The sequence below is a fragment of the Callorhinus ursinus genome, unplaced genomic scaffold, assembly GCF_003265705.2.
Source record: "Callorhinus ursinus isolate GAN/ISIS: 27379988/994484 unplaced genomic scaffold, GSC_fseal_2.0 scaffold25, whole genome shotgun sequence".
NCBI classification, from domain to species: Eukaryota; Metazoa; Chordata; class Mammalia; order Carnivora; family Otariidae; genus Callorhinus; species Callorhinus ursinus.
In genome coordinates this window covers 40,177,319-40,201,339 of record NW_027397087.1, presented here as the reverse complement: position 1 = coordinate 40,201,339, position 24,021 = coordinate 40,177,319, and the positions used below count along the sequence as shown (strand labels likewise).

Genomic DNA, 24,021 nt, shown 5'->3' with positions numbered 1-24,021 from the left:
TAGTTACCTGCTTATCCCATCTCTATCTCCCACACCCCCCAACACACAGCTGTCTGCCCCCAGACAGTGAGCTCCTTGAGGGTGGGCTGTGGATTGGGGCCCCAGGCAGCCAGGGTTTGATGAATGATAGCGATGTCCTGGGCCTGGGTGAGCCCCTCAAGTATGGTTTGCTGGTGGGGGGGCGGGTTGGAGAGTCTAGCCGCTCTGCGCCCGGCTCGGCATGGGGCCGGGGTGGTGGGCAACAGCCCTCGGGTTCCTGCCCTGTCCTTGCCCACACCTTCAGTGCGCTTCAGGTTCCCGAAGTTTCTGGTCTCTGGGCATGGCCCAGCGAGGGCTTTGGAAGGGGACAAGTGGAGGCGGGCAGCAGGGTGGCGGGTGTCAGGCGGGGCTGCACAAGGGAGCCCTGCGACTCCACTTCCTGTGGGCGAGGGCCCTGGTGCCTGCCCCGGGGGAACTTGCACAAACCTTCCTGCGCAGGCCCCAGGCTGCCTTCCCGCTTGGCCTGTGCACCAGCCTGCCTCTCCCGCTGGCTGCAGCCTCCCACCCCGGGCTGGTATCCGTGCTCTCAGTGCTGCAGCCTGCCTGTGTCTCCATCAGCACAGGGCTGGCGAGGGGCCGGCTGGACACCAGGGCCCGCCCTCCCATCACTGGAAGGCCACTGCTCCTTCCTCATTTTGCTGCTGATTCTAGCCCCAAACAAAACAGGTTGAGCCCTTTTCCTCCCTCCGGCAGCTCCTCTCTGGCTTGCGGCCGCCTTCTGAGGCACTGCAGACGGCGCCGGCCGGGGAGGGGGGGCCTGGGCCAGCACTGTCGGGCCTGGGACGGTGCGCCTGGCTCCTGGCCCTTGCTCAGCCCTGCCTGTGGCAGTAGAGCAAGCTTTGCCATCGCATTCGTCTGAGGATGCTGCCCCAGCTTCAGTTCAGAGATGCCTTTTGGGTGAGTGAAGACGGTGGGGCACTGAACAAGCAGAACGGGCTCTGGGAGGGCCAGCTGGGCTGAAATTTTCCCGTGGCAGTCAATGGGGATGCGGCTCCAGGAGGGAGGCTTTCTCATAAAAATAGCAGTTGATATTTGGCCTTAATTATGGGGCATCACCTGTGCTTCTGTCCCTTCTGAGTTGGGAGAAGAAGGGGGTCCTTGGTCTGGGGTACTGACTTCTCTGCAAACCTCACTACGGTGGGCAAGGGATATCCTCTCTACTCCCAAGCCTGACTTCTCTGGGGGACCCTCCCCCCACTGCAGGGTCTTTGTAGGAGAATCTAATACGTGGGTGAGAGCTTGAGAAGGCCATGTGAGGTGAAGGGGGGGTGTCAAGGGTTTGGGGACCAGACAGACTTGAATTTGGTCTTGCCTCCGCTACTTAGAGACGGGCAAGCTATGTGAGCTCTCTGAGCCTCACTTTCCCCAGCTCTACAGTCCAGATCAATACTAACAAGCATCTCAACCGAATGGGAGACTTTAAAAAGGCCGTCTAATGTGATCAAGTCCCCAGCACCTTGCTGGCACGCCAAATGACAATTCTTTTCCCCTCACACAACCTCTCTTGCGCACAGACATTCAGGGTCCTCTGAGGAGGCAGCAAGGCAGGGCAATTCTTTGCTTCCTTTCTTCAGTTCAGTGCAGGTGTACTTCAAGTCCTTGTCCCCCATGAAACAGTGGCACCCAACAGGCTCGGAAGTTGAAATGGCTTGGCGTGGGCCACACACAGCCTGCAAGCCCATTTGGACCCCAGATCTGCTCAGCTTTTCTTACAACTGTGCCTCTCCCTTTCCCTGTGTCTCAAGCTCTGGCTGTCCCCAGTGGCTTGTGGGGAAAAAGCTGAGACCTCTCTGGTTAGAGCTGGGGAATGAGGCTGTCCTGAGGGTGTCCCACCCCTCCCCCCCCAGCCCTGCAGAGGACTCCCTGGCCCTTCACTCAGCCAGCTCAGCCTCAGCCAGCAGCCTGGCCCTCCCTGGGCCCTTTCCTGGGGCCTGCGGCCAGAAGGATGAGAGCTAATGAGCCAAGCCTTCCTTCCCTTCCGGGCCGTGCTCTGCTTGGGGCCTGTGGCCAGCATGCAAATGGCCTGCTTCCCGCTTGCCCTGACCACACAGTGGTCAGAGGGCCATCTGGGGAGGGTACCCTGTTCCTCTCTGGGCCTCCATTTCCCCGTCTCTACAAAGAAGAGGTGGGCTCAGGTCAGAGATGCCAATGGAGGCAGACCTGACTCAGCCCAACCCAAGCACCAGGCTGGCAGCTGGGCCCTCACAAAGGGGCGGTGGTTGCAGTGGGGGGGATGGGGCAGTGAGTCATCACCTCAGCTCTGACTGAGAGTGAGAAGTGGGGGAGGGGCACCTGGGTGGCTCAGATGGTTAAGCGTCTGCCTTCGGCTCAGGTCATGATCCCAGGGCCCTGGGATCGAGCCCCGCATCGGGCTCCTTGCTCAGCGGGAAGCCTGCTTCTCCCTCTCCTTCTACTGCTCCCTCTGCTTGTGCTCTCTTGCTCTCTCTGTCAAATAAATAAATAAATAAAATCTTTAAAAAAAAAAGAAGTGGGGGAAAGAGGTAGGGCCTGGGAATCCAGGGTGCTCAGTAGCCCAGGGCAGACCGTTTTACCTCTAGGACATCTGTCCCAGCCCAGGGCCTCTGGCCCCACCTTCCCGAGGGCAGAGCTCTGGCAAGGAGCAGCCCCCATGGCAGGATCTGGGCAGTGGGGGATGGTACGGGGGGGGGCAGGGTGTGGCAGGGAAGGCAGCAGCAGGAAGAAAGGAGCCCACCTGTGGCAGCTTTCTAAGGGACATGCAGCCATGCTCTGGGCTTGTCCCACCTCTGAGCCACTGCAGGCTTCATGAGCTCCAGGTGCCTCCTCCCCTCCCCTGCTGGCTCCCTGGGCTGTAGTGAGGATCTAGCCTAGGGGCGGCCAGAGACAGTTGGGGAGAGAAGTGGCCAGTGGGAGCCTCTCACCCTGAGCCTGGGCAATGCCCCAGAAGGTCACTGTCAGCATCACTGCCCCCAGGGCTCTGAATTCGAACCCCTCTGATGCTCAGCCCAGCCCAGCCCATGAGGACAGCTAACACTGAGTACTAAAGATGAGTCAGGCACTGTTCTCAGGACTGTTTATCTATTCATTCATTTAAACTGATGAGGTAGATGAGATCATCCCTATTATTCAGAGGAGGTAGTTGAGGCACAGAGAACTTAAGTAGCTTGCCCAAGGTCACCCAGCAGGGATTAAACCCTGACAGCCTAGCTCCAGTGTCCAGGCTCTCACCCAGGGTGCTTTAACACCCTCTATCAGCACAGCAGGTCACTGGATCTTTGGGCCACATCAGCAAAATGGAGGGGAAATTTCTGTCCTTCCTACCTCCTAGATGAGGCTGATAGAAGTGTTTGGAAGCTCAATTTATAGACAAATCTATAACACAAAAGACACAGTGATCTAACTGCTGTGTAGGAGGGACAGAGCCCAGACTGCCCCTCCCCCTGCCCACCCCCCACCATAGCACAAGGCATTAAACCCCGTAGCCTCACAGTTTGGGAAAATGAATAGTCTTACGTAGTGGAAGGGGGCCCATGAGCTAGAAGGATCACGTCTAATACCATAACACTCAACCCTCCCAAGCGCAGGTGAAAGCTAGCCCTATTCCTGGGGTTCACAGTGAGAGAGGGAAACAAAAGTGGTTTCTGAGGCACTAAGAGCTTATGTTAAAGCTCATATACTTTACTCATATGAGCTGCCCCATCATTTTTCAGTTAGGGCCCATGAACTCTAATTTTACCCACAATTTTAACAAGCTTAGTCATGTGGTCTTTTAATTTATAGATGCAGGCTTTAGTAGGGGTCTATGTGGAACCTGACATACATTGGTGACTGATAAATATTGGTGGGCCTGAACTGTTTCACAGGGAGCTGGTAGCCTGATAGCAGGGAGGAGACCAAAAAACTCTAAAAAGCAGACATAATGGCTCAGAGGTGGTGAGAACACTCAGCATGGGAACTGGCTACTTCTGTCCCTTGGTAGGCCTGTATTTGTCATTTCATCCACGTGGCCACCTGGTATTTATTTATAGCCTGCATTTTCCTGTGGCAAAACATTGAGATGCAGGCCACTGTGGAGTGAGGCAGGGGTGGACTAGCCACAGGGGAGGGATGATTTGATTTCTGTTATACAGATGGTCGAGAACATTGCAGCTTTGCAGGAAGTTAGTGGCTGGGCCTCAGAGCGGGGACAGTCAGTGAGACAAAGCTGGGGGTGAGAATACCAGGTACCTGAGCTGAGAGGGCTTTAGATCTCGTAAAACCTGCCTCAGCAGTGAATCAGAGGGGCACAGAAGCCCAGGGTAGGGTCCTGTCCCACCCCCTCCCAATCTCGCCTTGCCAGTGGCTCTGCTGCCAGTAGGCAGCCAAACTCTGTTGCAGAAAACAGCGGTCTGCATCCTCAACACAGTGTTCAGTGTTTGTGGAATAAATGTATGTACAAGAGTGCCTCCATGGTCCCTTCCTGAACTCATTTTCTCCTTCGTTTCACTTTAGTTATATTCTACAAATATTTGCCGGGCAGTATTCTCTGCTAGGCGGTCTCAGCTGGACCCCTAGCCTCCCCCCCACATCCAGTCAGGTGAAGGAGACTGTCTTGCCCTCAAGGATGTCACTGTCCGGCACTGAAGACTGAGCTTCCCTACTAACTCGGCAAGGCACAGGGAGGGGCAGGGCTAGGAGCTGTGCCTTCTCACCCTCCTCCCACTCGCTCCCAGACCTGTGCCAAGAAGCCACTGGGTGTTGTTTTAAGAGGGAAAACCTAGTTCTGGACCAGGTTTTATTGAGATCCACATCCTATCCCTTTTGGGGTTGTTAAAGGCAAAGTAAGGGCTTGAGGAGGCTGGGCCACATACTACAGTGACATCTACCCCCTGCTTTGGGCAGGAACTACCAAGGCGGTGGAGGAAGTAAGCCCAAATTTTTCCCTCTGACTTGTAGCCACATCGCTCCCCTTTGAGGCTAGGCTCCAGCCTCATCTGGAAACCAGCCAGCTGGGAGGAGCTGAGCTCCCCAACACATAGAGGACAGAGGAAGACACCACTTTCCGGGTGGGGGGACGACTCACCAGGGACACCCAGGGGGCTAAGGATGGGCTCACCTCTCCCCCATGTGCCGGCTCTGCTGCTTTTGCCCCTTCCCGTCCCAGTTCTGAGACTCCGAGGTTCCCCATTTAGGAGAGAGGCCCCACTTTGGGTCCTCTACCCCAGTAGCTACCAATCATGGCCCTGGGGCCTCACAGAAAATCAGGAGAGGCTCATGTTCCCTGGGCACCGATTCTGTTCTGAGCACTTTAAGCTATGTATATACCTTCTAATCTAAGTATAAGATCCTAAAAGGAAAATAGAGAAAACCAGGAAAAAAGCACCCTTAGTCTCATCACACAAAGACAACTGGTAATATTTTGCTGTGCTTCCCTAAGATTATTTTTACGTAGGTGCAAGCATATTGTGTACACAGTGTTGTATTCTCCCCTTTCTTTTTCTTGCATTTTAAAATTGATTTCTAATTGTGGCAAAGTATACCTCACATGAAATTCACCATCCTAATGTTTAAGTATCCAGTTCAGTGGGGTTAAGTGTACTCACATTGTTGTGGATACCTTCCCCTCTGCTTTTCAGCATAATTCCATTTTGAACATGTGTGGGTGTGGGTGTGATTTCCTCGTTTCAAAACACCATTGTTAATGGCTACACAGTCCAGCTTGTGGGTTTGGTAGACATATGATTCATTTATCCAATCCCCTATTGTTGGACGTTTAGGTTGCTGCTGCCAGTTATTCGTTCTTCTGGGCAGAGAGGCAATGGGTAGATCTCTGTGTATCAGAATTTTTCACTTGAGGATTATTTCCTTGGGTGGATTCCTGGAAGAGGAGACATTCCTGGGTGAGAGAATGGGGCCACGTTTCTAGCTGGGCAGGAGCCTTTTGATGCAGGAAGGAGGGACCAGAGTGGCCTAGATGGGGCTGGGAGGGCCAGGACTGGAGGGGCTCTGCTGGGAACTGAAGCTGTTCAGACTTTGGGGGAGAACTTGCAGCAGGGCAGGCCCTGATGGCCTTGAAGATCAAGGAGGCCCGTGGCTGAGGAGTGGGTCTTCCCGAGGAACAGGGGCTCGTACGTAGACAGTGCAGGAGATGGGAGAGGGAGGCCCTAGCTGTCCTGCCTTCCTGCTACCAACTGGCTTCTCCGTGCCTCCCTGGCCGTGGCCCTTTGAAGGAATGAGGACAGACTCTTTCTCTGTCAATGTCCTCCTACCTCCTGAATGAAGGCATGGGCAGGCCTACTCCAAGGTCTCATGTCCAGGGCAGGGCAGGGACTCCCACCCAGGTCTGTGGGCCGCCGACTTACTCTGCCCCTGAAATCAAAGAGATAGGCTAGTTGATTCTTGTTTGAGTAATAATTCGTGTAGGACAAACAGGGGGGCCCCCTACGTGTTAGCATTGATTTCTGTGGCTTTGGAAGTAAGCTTATTTTTCTATTTCTCCCCTAATTTTCCATAAGTGAACACAGATTATGTATGTCATTTTTTTTTTTTATTTTTTTGAGAGAGAGAGAGAAAAAAAAAGTGCTGGGGAGCACAGGCGCATGAGCATGGGAGGGGGGAGGGCAGAGGGAGAGGGAGAGAAAGAATCTTAAGCAGGCTCCCCGCCCAGTGTGGAGGCAGACACGGGGCTCCATCTCATGACCCTGAGATCATGACCTGAGCCGAAATCAAGAGTCAGACGCTTAACCAACTGAGCCACCCAAGTGCCCCCTATTTGTGTCATTTAAAAGGAAAATCTTTAAAAACAAAACCAGGCAATTCTTGTTTTCAAGCCTAAGATGTTTTTAGGCGACATGTGTGGTTTGATAGCCTTATGTCTTCCACGCTTTTGTGCACACTTTGTGGTACATGGTCGCCCAGGGGCTGGGAAGGTGGTCAGCTGTGTGAGGTTTGTGGTTGTGCTCGCTGGTGGGCAAGGATTTGGGAGACGGCAGGAGGACAGATGGACTCCAGGGGAAGGAATGGCAAGGGCAAAGGTGTGCCAGTGGGGAAGTTGGGCACAATGGGTTTGGAAGGCAGTTTTCTGGCCCAAAGGGGTGTGCAGGGTGCCCGGTAGGGAGGTAAGCCCCAGCCGGATTGTGAAAGGTCCTGACTGTCCTGAAGTTGTGGCAGAGACACTTTCTTCTGCTCTCTGCACGCTCTCCAGCGGCAGATGTTCCTCTCATGCAAAGGAGCCTGGAGGCCGCAGGCCGTGGGCGGGATGCCCTTCTTCCTCACCCAGAGTCCAGCTGATGCCATAAACCACACAATGAAGGGTGTGGAAACTGAAACTGCCTGGGCTTCCAGCAAGAGTGGCCCCCTGTTCCCCAAGGGCTGCCCACGCCGGGGCCCTGCCCTGGACCTGCTCCAGCGGGGTCTCCCTCCAGGCTCAGGAGCCAAATGCCTCCTTAAAGCCTCACCCGACCTCCACCTTCACTTGCCAGGCCTTGGAAAATCATTTCCCCTCTCTGAACTTCAGTGTCCTCATCCGCAGGACAACAGAGTGATGCTCACCTAAGACAAAGGCTTTGGAGATGGGGCAGTACTAAGGGGACTGCCTCCCGTGGCTCACCATAGGGAGTTAGCAGAGCAGAAGCAGGTTCGAAGGGACCCAGATGTACGATTGCATGTGCGCCTCCAGGGTGAGCCGCATATGAGCACCCTCCGATTCCCAGAATGCCTTCCCAACTTTGTTCCCATTGCCTATTAAATTCTGCCATCAGAGAGTCATCCCCATGGCTTCAAGTGACAAGATGCATTTAATTCCAACAATAGCCCTGTGAACGAACGTGATATTCTTACTCCCTTTTTGCAGCTGTGTGAGGTTTGTGGTTGTGCTCGATGCCTGCAATGGTCACCTGGAGGACTTACTGGCCGCAGCGGCCTGGGTCAAGAGAGTCACTCGCACCTTCAATTTTATTCTTAGCGGAAAACAAGATCTGCTTCTCAATGGCCCTCTTTGCACTCCAATTCCCGCAGAAGTGGGAGACGGCAGGAGGGCAGATGGACTCCAGGGGAAGGAATGGCAAGGGCAAAGGTGTGCCAGTGGGGAAAACTCATAGACGGGGTGTGGGTCTGGGGATGCCACCGAGGTGGACTTTGGGGTTACTGGGCTAGGGTGGGCTTGCTACCTTCCCGGGCCTGGGTCAGAGAGCCCCTGGGGCTTAGCGGGAGGTGTGTGGTTTGCGAAGATCTGGTGCCCTGAGCAATGGGTGAGAAGGTAGGCGAATGACAGCCCCTTCCACTGGTGTTGACAGTACCCACTATTGGGCAATAGGAAGAGCCAGCTGGTACTGCAGAGATTACAGCCAGCACAGGGAAGGGGCGGCCAGATGGGCTTAGGGCTTCCCAGCAGCAGAAATGGGAAAACAGAAGCTGAGCCCTACTGGGGAGGAAAGGAGGGGTGAGGGCTGAGGCAGGAGAGTGCCTGATATGTTCAAGGGACAAGGAGGTCTGTGTGGCTGGGACCAAGGGACTGAGGTGGGGGTACTTGGAGATAAGATCGGAAATGTAACAGGGAGCCAAATCTTACGCAACCGTAGTTCTCCACGGTCCCAATGCCCAGAGCACATCCAAGGCCAGTTAGATCTGAATTTCAGGGTGGGAGGCTGGACATCACTATTTTCCGGGGTTCTTGAGTGTGTCCACAGTGCGGCAGAAGCACTGGTGCCCATCATATGGTGAAGCTGGACACACTGCCGACAATGAGCGCACCCGGCTCGTCCCATTGATGAGACCTCGTTCGACTCACTTGGGAATGAGTAGAGGGTAGAGGTTTGTGTTTGTTTGTTTTTAACCTTATAATCTTGTACGATTACCTCTTTTTCTTGTGTTAAATAAACGTAACATAAAACTTACCACTTTAACCATTTTGAAATGCGTGATTCAGCGGCATTAAGTACGTTCCCAATGTCGCACAACCATCGCTACTATTTCCAGAACTTTTTGTCATCCCTATAGCAGAAACTCCATACCCATTAAACACTAACTCCTCACCTCCCTCCTCTCATCTCCTACTTCTATTCTACTTTCCATGAGTCTGCCTATGCTAGCAACCTCATAGAAGTGGAATCCTACAATATTTGTTCTTTGGTGTCTGGCTTCTTTCACTTAGCATGTCTTTAAAGTTCATCCATGTTTTGGGGCATCTGGGTGGCGCAGTCAGTTTAGCGTCTGCCTTCAGCTCGGGTCATGATCCCATGGCGCTGGGGTCGATCAAGCCCCATATCGGGCTCCCTGCTCAGCGGGAAGCCTGCCTCTCCCTCTCCCTCTGCCCCTCCCCCCCACTTGTTCTCTCTCTCTCTTTCAAATAAATAAATAAAATCCTTAAAAGGAAAGGTTCATCCGTGTTTCAACAGACATCAGAATTTCATTTCTTTCTGTGGCTAAACAATATTCCATTCTCCGTATATATCCCATTTTGCTTACCCATTCATCTGTTAATGGACTCTTGGGTTGTTTCCTCCTTTTGAATATTGTGAATAATGCTGCTATGAACATGAGTGTTCTGGGATTCTGTTTGAATCCCTACTTTTAGGTCTTTGGGGTATTTGCCTGGAAGTGGAATTGCTAAATCATACGGTGATCCTACGTTTAACTAGTTCAGAAGGCTAACCCACGCTCTCCAGCAGCTGCTTCATTTTCATTCCCATCAGCAATGCACGAGAGTTCTGATTTCTCCACATCTTCACCAATACCTGTGTGTGTGTGTGAGTGTGTGAGTGTGTGTGTGCGCAGGCTCGTGTGCCCATGTGTGTTTTAATTACAGCCAGCCTACTGGGCATGAAGCGGCGTCTCACTGTGGTTTTGATTTGTATTGCCCTAATGACTAATGATGTTGGGCATCTTTTTGTGTGCTTATTAAGCCATTTGTGTATCTTCTTTAGAGAAACATCTATTCAGGTCCTTCGTTTACTTTTGAATTATTTGTGTTTGCTTTGTTTCTTTAAATATTCTGGATATGAATCCCTTATCATATATATGATTTGCAAATATTTTCTCTCAACCTGTGGATTGTCTTGTTATTCTCTTGATAGTGTTTTTTGATGCATAAAAGTTTTTCATTTTGACAAAAATCTAATTTATCTATTTTTTCTTTTGTTAACTGTGCTTTTTGGTGTCAAATCCAAGAAATCATTACCAAAGTCAGTATCTTGAGGCTTTTCCCCTATGTTTTATTTTCAGAGTTTTATGGTTTTAGCTCTTACATTTAGATCATTGATGCATTTTGAGTTAATTTTTGTATACAGTGTAAGGAATGTGTCCAACCGCATTCCTTTGCATGTGGATATCTAGTTTCCCGGCACTACTTGTCAAAAAGACTGTCATTTCCCCATTGAATGATCTCGACATCTTTGTTGAAAATCATATATGTGTTTACTTCTGGGCTCTCTATTCTCTTCCATTGGTCTCTATGTCTGTCCTTATGCCAGTGCCACACTATTTAAAGTACTCTAACTTTGTAGTAAGTTTTGAAATCAGGAAGTGTGAGTCTTTCAACTTTGTTCTTTTTCAACATCATTGGCTATTGAGGTTCTGAGTGGAAGTGTTTCTATTGTTCCCATTTTATATGTGAGGAAGCTGAGGTCTGAACCTTCCTGCAGCTGCCCAGCCTGGACTGGCCACCAGTCTCGGACAAACCTTCTATAACTCTCCCAGCCTGGGCATGCTGGAAGAACACCCTCCTCGGAGAGTCTGGTTTTCCTGGGTTCCGACATCAGCCACATTTGCTCCTTTGACTCCAGGGTCAATTTCCATCCCCTTCCATGTCAGAATGACCGTCATTACAGACACAAGCACACAGATGGCAAGATCCTGTCTGTAGTTGTTCCACCTCCCGGCTTCCTGGGCTTCCTTGAGGTCCCACCGGCTCTCACTCTTAAGGAGCATCGGCCCACAGGTCGGGTCACCAACTTCCTCAGTGGATCATGGGAAGATCCCGCAGGGAACTGACGTCGGCCCTGGCCTTTGCCTGCCTGGACCTGAGGGGCCTCTGAAAATCGGGACTTCTGGCCCCGGACTTCCCAGCTGGCTTAGAGGGAAAGTTAACCAGCGCATGGTCTCAGATTGCCCAGGGGTCCTCAGGTAGCCCAGCGCTCCAGGGTCTAGGGGGTGGCATCTTGCTCTATTTAGAGACGTATTTTCCTGCAGTGTGGCTCTATGCTAGATGCACGCTGGCTGTGTTGGGCAGGGTAAAGCAATTTCCCAGGCTCCAACACAGAACCCTTCCTCGGAGGGTGCCATCTTTGTCTCTCACGCTGCCTTTAGAACCCAATGCCCTGCTTTGATTCTACTTCATTCACAGTGTGGCCCTGGTGAGTCCCTCCATTCTCTGAGCCTCTGGCCCCTTGTCTGTATTAAATGGATGTTTGTGGTTAGAAGATAGACATGTGGCAACATGCACGTTAATGGCCTCGTAGGGGCAAGGAGCCCCATGTGCAGACCCCCTGCAAGTGCAGGGGCCCAGCTCGCACCCAGAGCCCAGGGTCAGCTCTGAGACCCGGAACCTGCCAAGGCTGGCAGAGGAGGCCAAAGGGCTTTCTCCAGAGGCAGCAAGGGTCTGTCCCTGCTTTCAGAAAAGGGTGTGGCAATGGGAATGGGGCATCTCTGCAGCTCCAGGGCTCCATCTCTGTCTCTTGAGCAAGTCTCAAGCCCAAGGGAGGAGCAGTTCACAGCCACAAAGAAAGACGCCCCACGTCAGTCCTGTGAGGGCACATGGTCCAATTGTTCTTCCCATTTTACAAATTCAAAAAAAATTGAGTCTGAGGGATTGGAAGCAACCAGTCCAAATAAGAGTTACAGCCCAGATTCAAACCTAGCTCTCCTTTTTTATTTCCTTTCTTTGACTTAATACGTACTCATCACAGTGAGCACCATTTTCCAGGAACTCATTCAGTGTCAGGTGCCCGTTGCTGGGCTCCTCCATGTACAAGTCCATTTAGTCCTCAGAGCCCAGCGGTGGGCCATAGGTTCACATTCATTTTACAGAGGAGGGACTCTTGCTCGGGAGGTTAAGTGACTCGCCCACGGTTGCACTGACTGTGCCCATGCAACTGGCCAGGACTAGAAACCAATGCCTGAGCTCTTGCCACATTCTGCTACCTGGACTTCCTGCTGGGGTGGCGTTCCGTGGGGCCCTCCCCTGGCAGGTGTAGGCAGTGTGGGAGCGGTGACACTTGGGGAACAGGATGTGCAGGGACAGTAGGTGGACCTTTGGTGCCAGCCTCTAGTCTCTGACTGGTCACCCACAAGCTGAAGACTGTGTGGCAAGGAGCCCCGTATGGCCGGCCACAGGCAGGGGCTGGACAGTGCCTGTCCTTGGTCAAGGGGTTAGTCTCCTCCAGGGCTGAGGATCTGGGGTGGCTCCGCTCCCTCCTTTCCTCCGCCTCCCACTGCTTCCCTCACCCACCCTTTCCCACTGGCGTCTGCTTCCTGTTCTACCCAGGGCTAGATCAAGGGAGACCCTGCTGCCAGATCAGCTTGGTGGGGGTGGTGGAGAGGAACCATGTGACCCGAGCAGGTCATGCACCTTGCTGAGTCTCAGGTGCTCATCTGTAATGTGGGGCAGTAATTATGGCACAGTCCTGACATTCCAGGGGGTTCTGAGGATTAGAGGTAACAAACTATTTAGAACCCTGGCCTCTAAATACTGCACCCCACCCAGCTCCCTTTCCCTGAACTTGGAACCTGAAAGGGAACCCTGGTTCCCTTGACCTCCTGGGAAGGCCCCACACCTGCTCCTGAGGCTCTCCTGAGGCTCTCCTGTGGCCAGCCTCGGGCGACCTCTTCAGACACCTACTCCAGCACCCCTGAGGTCTCACCAGGACCACTCCGAGGGGTCTCCTGAACCTCAGGGGCTCATTCCCACCTGCAGGCCTCTGCCTGGACTGGTGTTCACTCCCTGTCCCTTCCCTGCTCTACTTTTTCTACACGTTTTGGTTTCATAAAGCAGGAGGAAGAAGGGGGCATCGGGGTTGAGCTGGGCCTTTAAGACTAGAGAGAGCGCAGGGGAAGTGGGCAGGGTTTCACAGCCTGGGGGAGGAGGGTGCAATAGGAGACCTTTCCTTCCTGCTAATCCGAGGAGCTCTATCTAAAAGAGCAAAACTTTCAAACCAGACTGATTGTGGTTGAAAGGCAGGCCCACCCACACAATTGCTGATTGGGCCTGGACAAGTTACATAACCTCCCTCATCCTTGCTTTCCTCCAACAATAGCGCCCCCTCCCACAGTAGGTCCTCTTCTGGTGCCAGCGTTGCCCCCCACACCTGGTGATGGGGGATTCCTGGGAGGCTCTGAAAGTTCCCAGGGCTTTGACAGGTCCCTGGAAGGCTCAGGGCGACCGCTGGCCGGAGGTGGAGGGGCCTGGCCATCTCAGGGGCCCAGCCAGCCAGGCTGCTCTGCTGCTTGACTGCTTGGGTGGGGGGGCCCTGAAGGCCCCGGGGAGGCTGGGGCTCAGTGGAGAGATGGAATCCTCTGGAAACTCATTTCTAATCTCAAGCTCCTATCAGCCCAGCTGAACCCAGATTCACGCATCGAACTGCATTCAATGTGCTTTTTTTCTTTAAAAAGAAAAGCCCAGTCTTTGCCTTCTTGGCTCTCTCCCTCTAGAATCTACCCTGAGCCATCTTAGAAAAGTTGCAAATCACCCCACAGTTGTCTGCTTATGCATGGACCCCTCCAATCCTTGGGTCAGCTCACGGTCCCTGCGGAATCCCTGACCTGTGAGGGGCGCTCTCCACCTGCTGAGGCAGCTGGCCCCGTGCAGCCATATCTGGGGCCACCTGGGTTGGTCTTGGGAAGCCCTTGCTTGTGCTGATCTGGAGTTGGCCTCGCTCCCTCTACCCCCGCGAGTCCTGGCTTAGGGCCTCTGGGGACACCAACCACAGACACTCCCTCTGCTCCTGATGGCCCCACAAAGGCCTGCAGGCCTCAGCAATTTCTCAAGCACCTGGGCTTGGGACCCTCTCTTCACCCACCTGCCCCCGCATACTCTAGGGAAGCAACCAGCTTGTTTATAGAAGTCTCTGGTCATCCATCTATCCATCCACCATCCGAGCCACACCTGGGTTTTTGGTCCTTTGCCTTCCTCAATTTGCCAACTAAGAATGGTAGAGATAAGCCTCACTGTGGGGTAGTAGCTGTAGGGCAGTGGAAAGAGCCTGGCTGCCACTCATGGACTGATCCACCCTGAGCCTCAGTTTCCTTACCTGTACAATGGGGACAATAATACTGCTTTAAGAAGTAGAGGGGATGAGTCTGTCTGGCTTATGTAAAGGTGTTGGGTAATGAGTCACTGAAACACAAGCCAATGATCTGGTCCCCTTCACGGGACATCTCCAGAGCCAGCAGTCGTAAAACCACATCCTCTCAAGGGCCTCCCTGAGACATTTATTTGGCGCTCGTCCAATGTGTTTGCACTGCAGATGCTGGGCTCTGGGACCCAGCAGGGAAACAGACCCACTTCCCGCCTTGAGGGAGCTGCTTTCTGGAGAGTTCAGTTTCCTGATAATATTCACCCTTTGGTTTCTCAGTCCATGGAATACAAGCAACAGTAACCTGCTGCCAGGAAGCGGGTCACGGGAGGCACGCTGGCTGCAGAGGTCCCTTCTGTGAAACTGGGATCGAGTGGCCCTGAACGCCTGCTCGGACTGCTGCCCGGGGCTTCTGGGGCGTCTGGGTGAGATGAGTGAGTCTAGTCTCCTGTTCTGTCCCCTCTCCCACTGATAAAAGGTGATTTTTTTTTCCTAAGGCTAAAGAAAGAATGAAGGGCCCATCAACCCAAGAGCGTGTCAGACATTAGAAAGGCTTTCAACAAAAATGGTTAACATTTTACAAAATGGTTTTTGAGCCTGGTAGGGTGCAAGCTGGCAATTGAATTTTTCTTTCTTCCACCTTCTAAAGCCACTGTTAGGTCTCCCCTCCCCATACCTGGGCCTTTGTGTTAGAGCTTTTTCTAGTCCTTTTCTAGTCTCGTTATAACTCATCCAGTTCAACCTCCTATCAGAATTTCTCTCTCGTTCAGTTGAACACTCCCAATCTCCCGACTCCACATGGGAAGCCTATGATGGGGAAAGGATGGGGTCCGTTTCTTCACTTGCCATGTTCTCCCCATAACCCCTTCTTATGGTGTCTCCTCAGACCGGGTGGGGTGCGGGGTCAGTGATTCTAAAGGGGTGAAAGGTCTTATTTCCCTGGAGCTCTGGGAGCTGCTGATGGTGCAGCAGGGGGCAGAGGCCCACGGGGTAGCTCTTTCTCTCCTGGGTTCTCGGCTGACCCTATCCCCCCGAGAATGCCCCTGCTCTGCTCCCTGCAGCTGTCTGCTTCTGAGCCCTCGGCGCCACGTGGTCCCATGTGGGGGCTCCTCCCTCCCTGTCAGGTAGTTCTCATGAGCAGCAAGTCACAGGGCAGCTCTTCCCAGCTACCTTCCACAGCCCTTCACTTGGTCCCCAGGAAGAATGTCTGCCGATTCCCGGGCACGCCAACCCCTCTCACGCCTCTGCCTGGTGGGGCTGGTGGCAGGCAGGCTGGGACAGAGCAGGGCCTGGGGAGTACCCCTTGCTGCACAGCCACTGAGCTTGGGGGGTTGCAGAGAGGCACGAGACTGGGACGAAGAGCTAAGCTCTTGGCCTGCGAGAGCTGGGTTCATATCCCACCTGTGCCCTGGGCACGTTAGGTGACCTCCCTGCGTTCCATTTTCCTCACCTGTAAAATGGGGGTAAATAATCCTTAGCCTCATACCGGACTCCGGGCATGCTGTGGTCTCTGTTCACCATTCTCAGCTGTGCACATCATTTCATTGCTCCTCAGGTGGTGGGAACTGTTGGGCCCATTTTACTGGCAGAGGGAGAATGACCAGGGGTGTGAACCCACAGCTAGTCTGCCAGAGTCTGCACAGTCTCTGAGACTCGGCCTGGGCACCGTCCCGACTTGGCAGCCACAGTCTGCCCCGAGGGGGCTGTGCCCTAGAGGAGCGGGTTGTCAGGGCCAGGGAAGAGGTTGGCCTCTGCCCCCACTTCCTTGATGAAAAAACCAAGTCCCACGAAGAGAAATGCCATGCTCAGGCCCTGTGGCCTAGTCCCTGCAGCCACCAAGAGTGATATGGGTAGGAAAAGGGAGCAGTGGTGGCAACTACAAAGGCTGTTTTTCTATCCACCCAGTGGGGGCACGGCAGGGCCAGGGCCAGGGCACAGGCCTGGGCGATGGCTGCCACATAGACCTGTGTAGAGAAGGAAGCAGCTGGGCTGTCACAGGGCAGCCCAGGGCACCTGGGCCTTCCCCACACTGCCTGAAGGCTGAGGCAGGAGTATGCTTTTACCACTCAGAGCTTTCCCGAGCATTTCCTTCTAGAGCCTCAGGAGACATCCTGCTGTCCTGATCCTGGGGAAAGGGAGCACCAGGGTGAGGCCTGGGGTCCCACATCTGGCTTGAGCAGGACTCCCAAAGGAGGGGACTGTAGCTTCTCAGCACCTGGCACCCTCCCTCGGGGTGGATTGTTCTGGGTGCCGCCGGGCATAGGCCCGGCTTCTGGCTGCCCGCTGCTTCCCAGTGTGCACATCTGAGGAGCCAGCATGGCCCCTCTCCAGGGAAGAGTTCCTCTGACCCAGCCTGGGCACAGAGCTGGTCTCTGTGAATCCATGGTAACTGGATGATAGCCCAAAATACAGCTTTGATCTAAGCTGGAAAAAATTTGAGTAATCATTTTCAAACATAATTTTTTTAAATTATTTTTTGATGTTTCAAAATAAAAAACAGTGCTGGTTATCTCTTGAATCACTGATGTAGGTATGTGGGCTGGGGGACAGGCAGACCTGGGCTCATAGCCCAGATTCTGACCTTTACCACTTGAGAGATCTTGGGTAGTCACTTCCCCCCTTTGGGTCTCCTCGTCCCTGCCCTTAGGTCTGTGGGTGAGAGGCATTTTTAATAAGAAAACTGCTGTGATGGGGCACCTGGGGGGCTCAGTTGGTTAAGCGTCTGCCTTTGGCACAGGTCCTGATCTAAGGGTCCTGGGATCGAGCTCTGCATCGGGCTCCCCAGATGGCAAGGAGTTTGCTTCTCCCTCTCCCTCTGCCCCACCCCCGTTGTGTGCCCTCTCTCTCTCGCTCAAATAAATAAATAAATAAAATCTTAAAAAAAAAAAAGAAAACTGCTGTGATGTTCCCAATGTGTGGCCAGTAGACCCCATAATTTCACTAAGATCAAGGCCATGGGTGGGTTTCAGGCAACAGAGGCTGTGGGTAGACAGAGGAGGGGTGAGGCCCTGCCTGGTAGCTTCTGCATTGTGGAAATGTGAGTCAGTAAAGGAGGGGGACTGGCAGCGAGTGCTTTGGCACTTAGAGGGTGGAGCTGGGTGGGTGCTGGGAAGGAAGGTCAGGGTCCCCTAACCTGCCCCCCGGCAGGGGTGATATGCGGGCTGGGCCTTGGACTATGAACTTACAGAACTGATTGATTATTTTTATTTTATTTTTTTTAAGATTTTTTTTTTTTTATTCATGAGAGACAGAGAGAGAGAGAGAGAGAGAGAGAGGCAGAGGGAGAAGCAGTCTCCCAAGGAGCAGGGAGCCCGATGCGGGACTTGATCCCAGGACTCTGGGATCATGACCTGAGCCGAAGGCAGAAGCTAACCATCTGAGCCACCCAGGCGCCCAGAACTGATTGATTATTTAATTGAATGATTGGATCATTCATTTCCTGAACAGCAGCCTGAACAGACTCTGCCCAGCTCTGGGTAATGAGTCAGAACCCATTCCCTGGAGGAGGAGGTGGTGGGGTAGGGGGAGGAGGAGGGTGCAGGCTGGAGGAGGGGTGCAGCGCTGGGAGGGAGCAGCCCCCAGGGAGCCAGGCACTTCCTCAGAACAGTCTCATGGCTTGTGACCATGGCTCACTTGGCCACAGTGGTTGCTGACGCCACTGCGGCTCTGAGCAAAGACTGAACACCATTCTTGAGCCTGCGGCACTTTGGGATCTTGAGCTCCTGGGGACACAGCCTGCAGGGCCCCTCGCTACCTTCTGCCTCCTACAGAATGGCCAACGTAGGTTTGGTTTTGCTTGTCTTTCCAGTCTGGGCGTCCCAGTAAGGATGGAGGGGCTCCCCTGGAGAGCTGGGGCCAGGTGGGGGCCTAGGAGGGGAGAGCAGAGCTGCAGGGGTGGGCTACGCCGGCTCTCCCAGAGGCTCCAGGGAGCAGTGACAGGTCCCCTGCAAGCCCACATGCTTGTCCTGCCTCTGCCCGTGTTTCCTGAAGTAGGTCCTTCCTTTCTCTGTGCCTCAGCTTCCCTGAAGACTGAGGGGCACTGGACAAGATGCTTCCTAGTTTGCTGGTCTGTGAAACTGGGCCCTGAATGCTGGTGTCCAGCTCAGGGTGCCTCCCTTGTGGGCAGAGGGCAGGAGGCTGAGGCTCCGGATTCGTCTCCCACCCCAGCTGTCACGACCTTCTGCCAGGGGGCTTTGGAGGGAGGGCCGGGGTTGAGAGGCGGAAAGCCCTGGTCTGCCGGCTGGTTAGTGGGCGAATGGCTGCTCACAAAAGCCACAGAAATGCAAGCCTGGCCCAACCACACCAGCCCAGACATGGGGGCTGATGCCTGACCCCGGACAGGCTGGCAGGGGTTCTGGGGACGACTTCCTTCTGCTGGGGCCTTGAATAGCCAGCCAGGGCCCACACACACTGCTTGACACCCTGTGGGCAGCTGAGCCTGGGCCTCAGGAATTTCTTGGGATGCTTATGGAGGAGGGAATAAGCTTGGAGTCCTAGGAATCCTGTAGGGCCTGGAGATTTCACTATTTTGAGTTTGCTGAGGGAGGGCTGGGCCTGGTACAGGGCCAGGTGAGGCCATTTGTGGAATCTCTGCCCTTCCTACCATGTCTGATTCTACTTAGACCTTGAAGAACAACACCTTCTCTCCTAGAACCTGGCTCAAATGCCTCTTCCTGTGGGAAGCTCTCCTGGATTTAGACTCCTCTCCTGCCTCTCCCTACATACCCATACACAGCATTTGAGGAGAAGCATGGGATGGGGAAAGGTGCACCACCAGCTCTTGACCCTAAGATGGGCTTGACTTGCCTCCCCCAAGTTGTGGCCCCACTGATTCACTGAGGTCTGAGATGGGGTTGTGGTATGTGTCCTCAGGAAAGCAGGGACCCTTTCTCCAGTCTCCGAGGCTTTGCGGGGTCCATGGGGTTGGAAAAGAAGACAGACTAGGTGCTGAATCTCAGGGCTCGCCTGGCCCAGCATCCCGGGGGGTGGGGGCTGGGGGTCCTTCCTCAGGCATGGGTGCGGGAGCCAGGCTTGGGTCAGAGATGCAGGAAGGCCCTGCTGTCAGCATCATGTTTCACCACTTTCTCCATCTCCCTCCCATGCCAGTTAGCCCTGTGTGCAGCCTGGCCCCAACACCCCCTCCCTAGCCCCGGGGGAGACCCTAGGAGGCCCTCCGTCCCCCAGCTCCAGCACCAGCAGCTCAGAATCCCTTCCAGGGCTGAGAAGGGAGAATGCCGTTGGCCAGGAGCGCCAGGATGGACTGAGCAAGTGCCAGGCAGCAGAGGGGCTTGTATCCGGGAGACTGCTCCCAAATAGCCCTTTCCCCACTGTCCTGCTTAATGGCTAGCCCTAGGGTGCTGGGCATGTGCCAGGGATCCTAGGCGTGTGTTAGGGTGTGCGCGCCTCCTGGAAGTCGCTCTCAAGGCCCACCTGACCCGGTGGGGGCAAGAGGGTCACCTGAGCCCACACACAGAGTGTAGCACAGCAGCTGACACACAGCTGTCAATCAAGAAACACCACTTGGTGCTGTTGTTGCAGGAGGCCATGTGGTGTTGAGGTGGAGAGCATGGACTCGAGCCAGACAGCCTGGGTTCAAGGCCAGACCTGCGCAGCCAAGCTTCCCCCTCCCTGTGCCTTACTTTGCTCCCTTGGACAATGAAGATAATAGGGTTATTGGGACCGTGACAGGAGCAAGCCGAGCTGGGCACCCTGTAAGGCTGTCATCACTGGGCCTTGGAGGTGGCCCTTCCTACGGCCACCTTGTGCTGGAGTTGCTGCGTCCTGGACTGGGTGCTCTCATGGCGCATAGGGCTCCCACACCTGGTGCGTCCACAGACGGGGGCCCCACTGAGTGCCTGTGTGAAGCCGGCTCCTGAAGCCCGAGAGCCTGTCCCTGAGTGGGGCCTGGAGGCAGACAGGCAGGTCAGGCCCCAGCGGCTGGAGAGAGACTTTCCCTGGAGGTGGCAGTGGGGTCCTTGCCCCACCCACCCTCACGCGCCCCTCTGTCCCATGTTCCAGTGCAGGGACTTCACGGCCCACACAGGCTATGAGGTGCTGCTGCAGAGGCTGCTGGACGGCAGGAAGATGTGCAAGGACGTGGAGGAGCTGCTGAGGCAGAGGTGAGCCAGACCCGGGAGGGTGCCAGGAGGGGGAGTGGGCTGTGGAAGCAGCAGGACCCCCCACTCAGCCAAGCTGCTGTTGGGACACCCCCTGCTCTGAAGATTCGGGAGGGTGACTTCCCTGCTTTTCCCAGCCAGGGCCTCCCCCCAGTGGGACAAGAATCTGATGCCCCCTCAAATGTGCAGGTATTTGGCCAACATTTATTTCAAAGAAGGGTTGGGGGCTTAATTTTCTCAAGGAGGAGGCTGCAGGGCCTGCTGGCCCCCAGAGGCTGAGTGGGTGGACCCTCAGTTTGCAGCACAGACATCCAAGGGGCCCGCAGCCAGCGGAAGTGGGGACACAGGGCCCGCGCTTTGTTCCTGCAGGGCCCAAGCAGAGGAGCGCTATGGCAAGGAGCTGGTGCAGATCGCCCGGAAGGCAGGTGGCCAGACAGAGATCAAGTAAGAGGTCCCGTGCCCTGGGCTCCCTCCTCCTTCATCAGGTGTTTTCTGGGCCTGTCAACAGGGTTTAGGACTTCCTGGCATGGGGTGGAGCAGGGAGGGCCAGGAAGGGTCTGGATGGCTGCAGGGTGGAGATGCCTGGAGGAAAACTCTCTTGGGGACGGGGCATTCTGGGTGAGGTCAGGTTCTGGGGTGGGGGGAACCCCTGCTGTCTGAGCGCCAAGAAGGCTCTGGGCAGGGGACAGAGGACATCTGTCCTCAGGTGTCTGTAGCAAGGCCAGCAGCACCTGGGCAGCCTCTGCCCACGTCCTGAGAGCCAGGTGACAGGCCCGCCCCTGGTGGCCCACTCCCCGTGCAGCCTTGGCTTAGCCTGGGCCTCAAGGAGAGAGGTGTGACCAGGGACAGCGGAGGGAGGGGCCATGCCCAGGCTCCGGTGCCATGTCCTTACCCATCAGCTGCGTGATCATCAGCTGGGTCAGGCTGCTCCCTGACGTTCTCCCTGCCTCCATTTCCTCGACAGAGAGCGGAACGATAACACAACCTTCCTCAAAGGGTTGACTGAGTCCAGAGGCTCAGCTCAGGCCTGGCTTGGAGGGGAGGCAATGGGGGTCATTGCTGCTGTGAAGCAGGGGTCTTCTGCAGCCCTGAGGCCTGGTTCCCTGTGTGTAGACTGGGGGGTGGGGCAGCAGACAGGGAGAGCGTGACGATGTGAGGGCAGCTGAAGAACTTTCTAACAGTGGCATAGAGGGGCTGCCTTGGGAAGGTGTGGACTCTGCCCCCCCTCCCCCCTGGGCCAGGAGCCCCTACCTGTGGAGCCTGCAGCTGCCATAGCAACCCTGAGCTAACCCTAAGAAGGTCAAGAAGTGGTGTGGGCCAGGGGAGATTCATGCTCAAGGCCCAAAGGTCTGTGCAGGGGCCCAGAAAGCATGAACACAGCCCTGGAAGTAAGAATGCATGAGCTCCAGTCCCCGCCTGGCCTTTGTGAACCGTGTGAGTGGGGACAAGTTGAGTCGGGTTCTCATCTGCCCACTCCAGTGGGCTGTGGTACAGATAAACAGGGCGGGGCTGGGGCTGGATGCAGGCTTGATGCAGAGGAGGGCTCAGGACGTGGTAAGGAATGAATGAAAGTCTGATGGAACCCTTCTCTGTCTTCCCTGGGGAAGAGCGATTGAGGGAGTATGACCCAGGAGGCATCCCTGCCCACCTGTTGGCCACCCAAGCCAGATGGAAAATGAGAACCTTCCCAGAAAGAGAGGTGACCTCCTGGCGGGGGGGTGGGGGGGAGAGGGTGCTCCAGGCGGGGCCATGACAGGAACCCGGGCTGGAGGCAAGCTGTGTGAGGCACACTTACACTCAGAAGCCTGTGAGTCACTAGGCACTTAAATAGGGAAGGAGAAGCCACTGGCAGAGAGAACATAGTGGAAGGGGATCCTGGTGGGCAGCGGGGAAGGCGGGGATGGACACAGCATCTTGCCCCACTGCAGGACTAGAAAGTGGCCGGGGCAATGCTATGGGCGGTCCTGATCCCCTGCATGGCTATAAGAGGCCAAGTGGGGCAAGGTCTGCCCTGCCTCCTATACTGAGTGACCGTGGGGTGGTCACTGCCCCTCTGAGTCCTGGGCTGGGCTGTGAAAGGGAGAGTCGCCCCCAGGAGGTGCTCTGGCATCACCATGCCAAGCACAGAGCACCAGGCCAGGGCAATGCTCAATAAACAGTGGGGTTCTTTCCAGTCTTACAGGCACCTGTGTATGTCAGATAAACTGGGCTTGCCCTACTTAGTTTAGGGCTGAGAAGTCTGACCGGGCAACCTAGACCATTTCCTTCAAGGCCCAGCCACTCCCCGGTCCAGAAAGCCGGAGGCCAGTGTCACTGGAAGGGCAGCCCTCGTCCAAGGTGGAGCATCAGGGGTAGAGCCCCAGGCCACAGCAAGGAGTAGAGACAGGGTCCGCCTTTCTGCCTACCAAGGAGGAGTCGGAGCCCAGATCGGGAGTGCCAGGCCCATGGCTCAGCCCACCCAGCATGGGGGCCCCACGGCCCAGACGCAGGTTGCCAGAGCAGACAGGGAATGGTGGGTGAGAACCCACTGTCAGGCTGGGGTGGTCAGAGCAGGGTGGCCTGGAGAGGGCGCCTCCTGGGAGAGATGGAGAGGGAGGGGAGATGCCTTCCTGCCGGAGGACTTGCTGGAGGTGGGCAAAGGCAGGGCACATTCAGAGCCAGTGGGCAAGAGGGGCAGGAGTCGAACTCATCCCGGTTCACCTGCTCTCTGCCTTAGGGTCATGCCCCATGCAGCTTGCAGGTCGGCTGACTGCACACACTAGGCGCTCAGTAAGTGGAACTGTTGAACCATTCGGCATATGTACTAAGATTAGTGAGACCATGCAGTCATTCCTTTCCTTAACAGTGGGCCAAGCATCAATCATCCGTTCATTTATTTAGCCAGCATTTATGGAGAGCCTATGATGAGCCTGCCATGCCCTAGGCTGAGTCAGGAGGATTCAAAAATTTAAAAATAACATAAAATGAATGGCCCCACCATCCCAAAGCTAGACTCTAGCACATCGTGGGGAACCTCCCCAATCCTTTGCATCAGAACCCCTCCCTCTAGGGCCTTCTCCTGCCCCACCTCCTCCAGGAAGTCCTCCCAAACACTCACCCTTGTGTGACTGTTAGGGTTTTGGATTGGACCAGGTCACCCTGTCCCAGTTCCAACCTAGAGGGCTCCCTGTGGGAAGAGTAAAGGGTGGCCATGGCAGCACAGGTCACTTCCTCATTGTCATGGAGACTTGGAGGTATGCTGGGGTTGGCCCCTGGGAATGCCCTGGCTATTCAGTGTGGGGCTGGCAACGCATCCTCCAGGGCCCATTGCCTGGTGGGGTGAAGCCCCCAGCCCCCCCATGGCCAACCCCCTCCTAGGTCGCATGAGATGCTTATTCTTAGCTCCTCTGAGGGCAAGCACAGGCTAGACAGGAGCAAATGGGGAGGACCAAAGCTGAGGAGTAAGTGACCTCAGAAGAAGCCCAGTGACAGCAGGAAGGCAGAGTGGGCTGGCCTGCCCGGCCTCTGCTGCCTGAAGATGCAGCATTTCTGCATGATCTTCTGACCTCAGACCAGCCAGAAACCTCGCTCAAGCCTGGAGGCTCAGCCATATATATTGAAGGGAGGTTACTCCCGTCTTC

General features: G+C 55.0%; 1 protein-coding gene across 4 annotated transcripts in view; it reads left to right on the top strand.

Moving 5' to 3' along the window:
* The first annotated feature begins 446 nt into the window (after window positions 1-446).
* The window catches only part of PSTPIP1 (proline-serine-threonine phosphatase interacting protein 1), a 46,516-nt gene continuing 22,941 nt past the window's right edge, over window positions 447-24,021 (top strand). For all 4 annotated transcript variants that reach the window (XM_025883794.1, XM_025883793.1, XM_025883792.1 and 1 more), the window contains exons 1-3: window positions 447-936; window positions 20,304-20,404; window positions 20,771-20,845. In XM_025883794.1, the coding sequence (XP_025739579.1) occupies window positions 901-936; window positions 20,304-20,404; window positions 20,771-20,845 (212 nt within the window). In that variant the 5' untranslated portion in view covers window positions 447-900. The remainder of the gene's footprint in view (window positions 937-20,303; window positions 20,405-20,770; window positions 20,846-24,021) is intronic.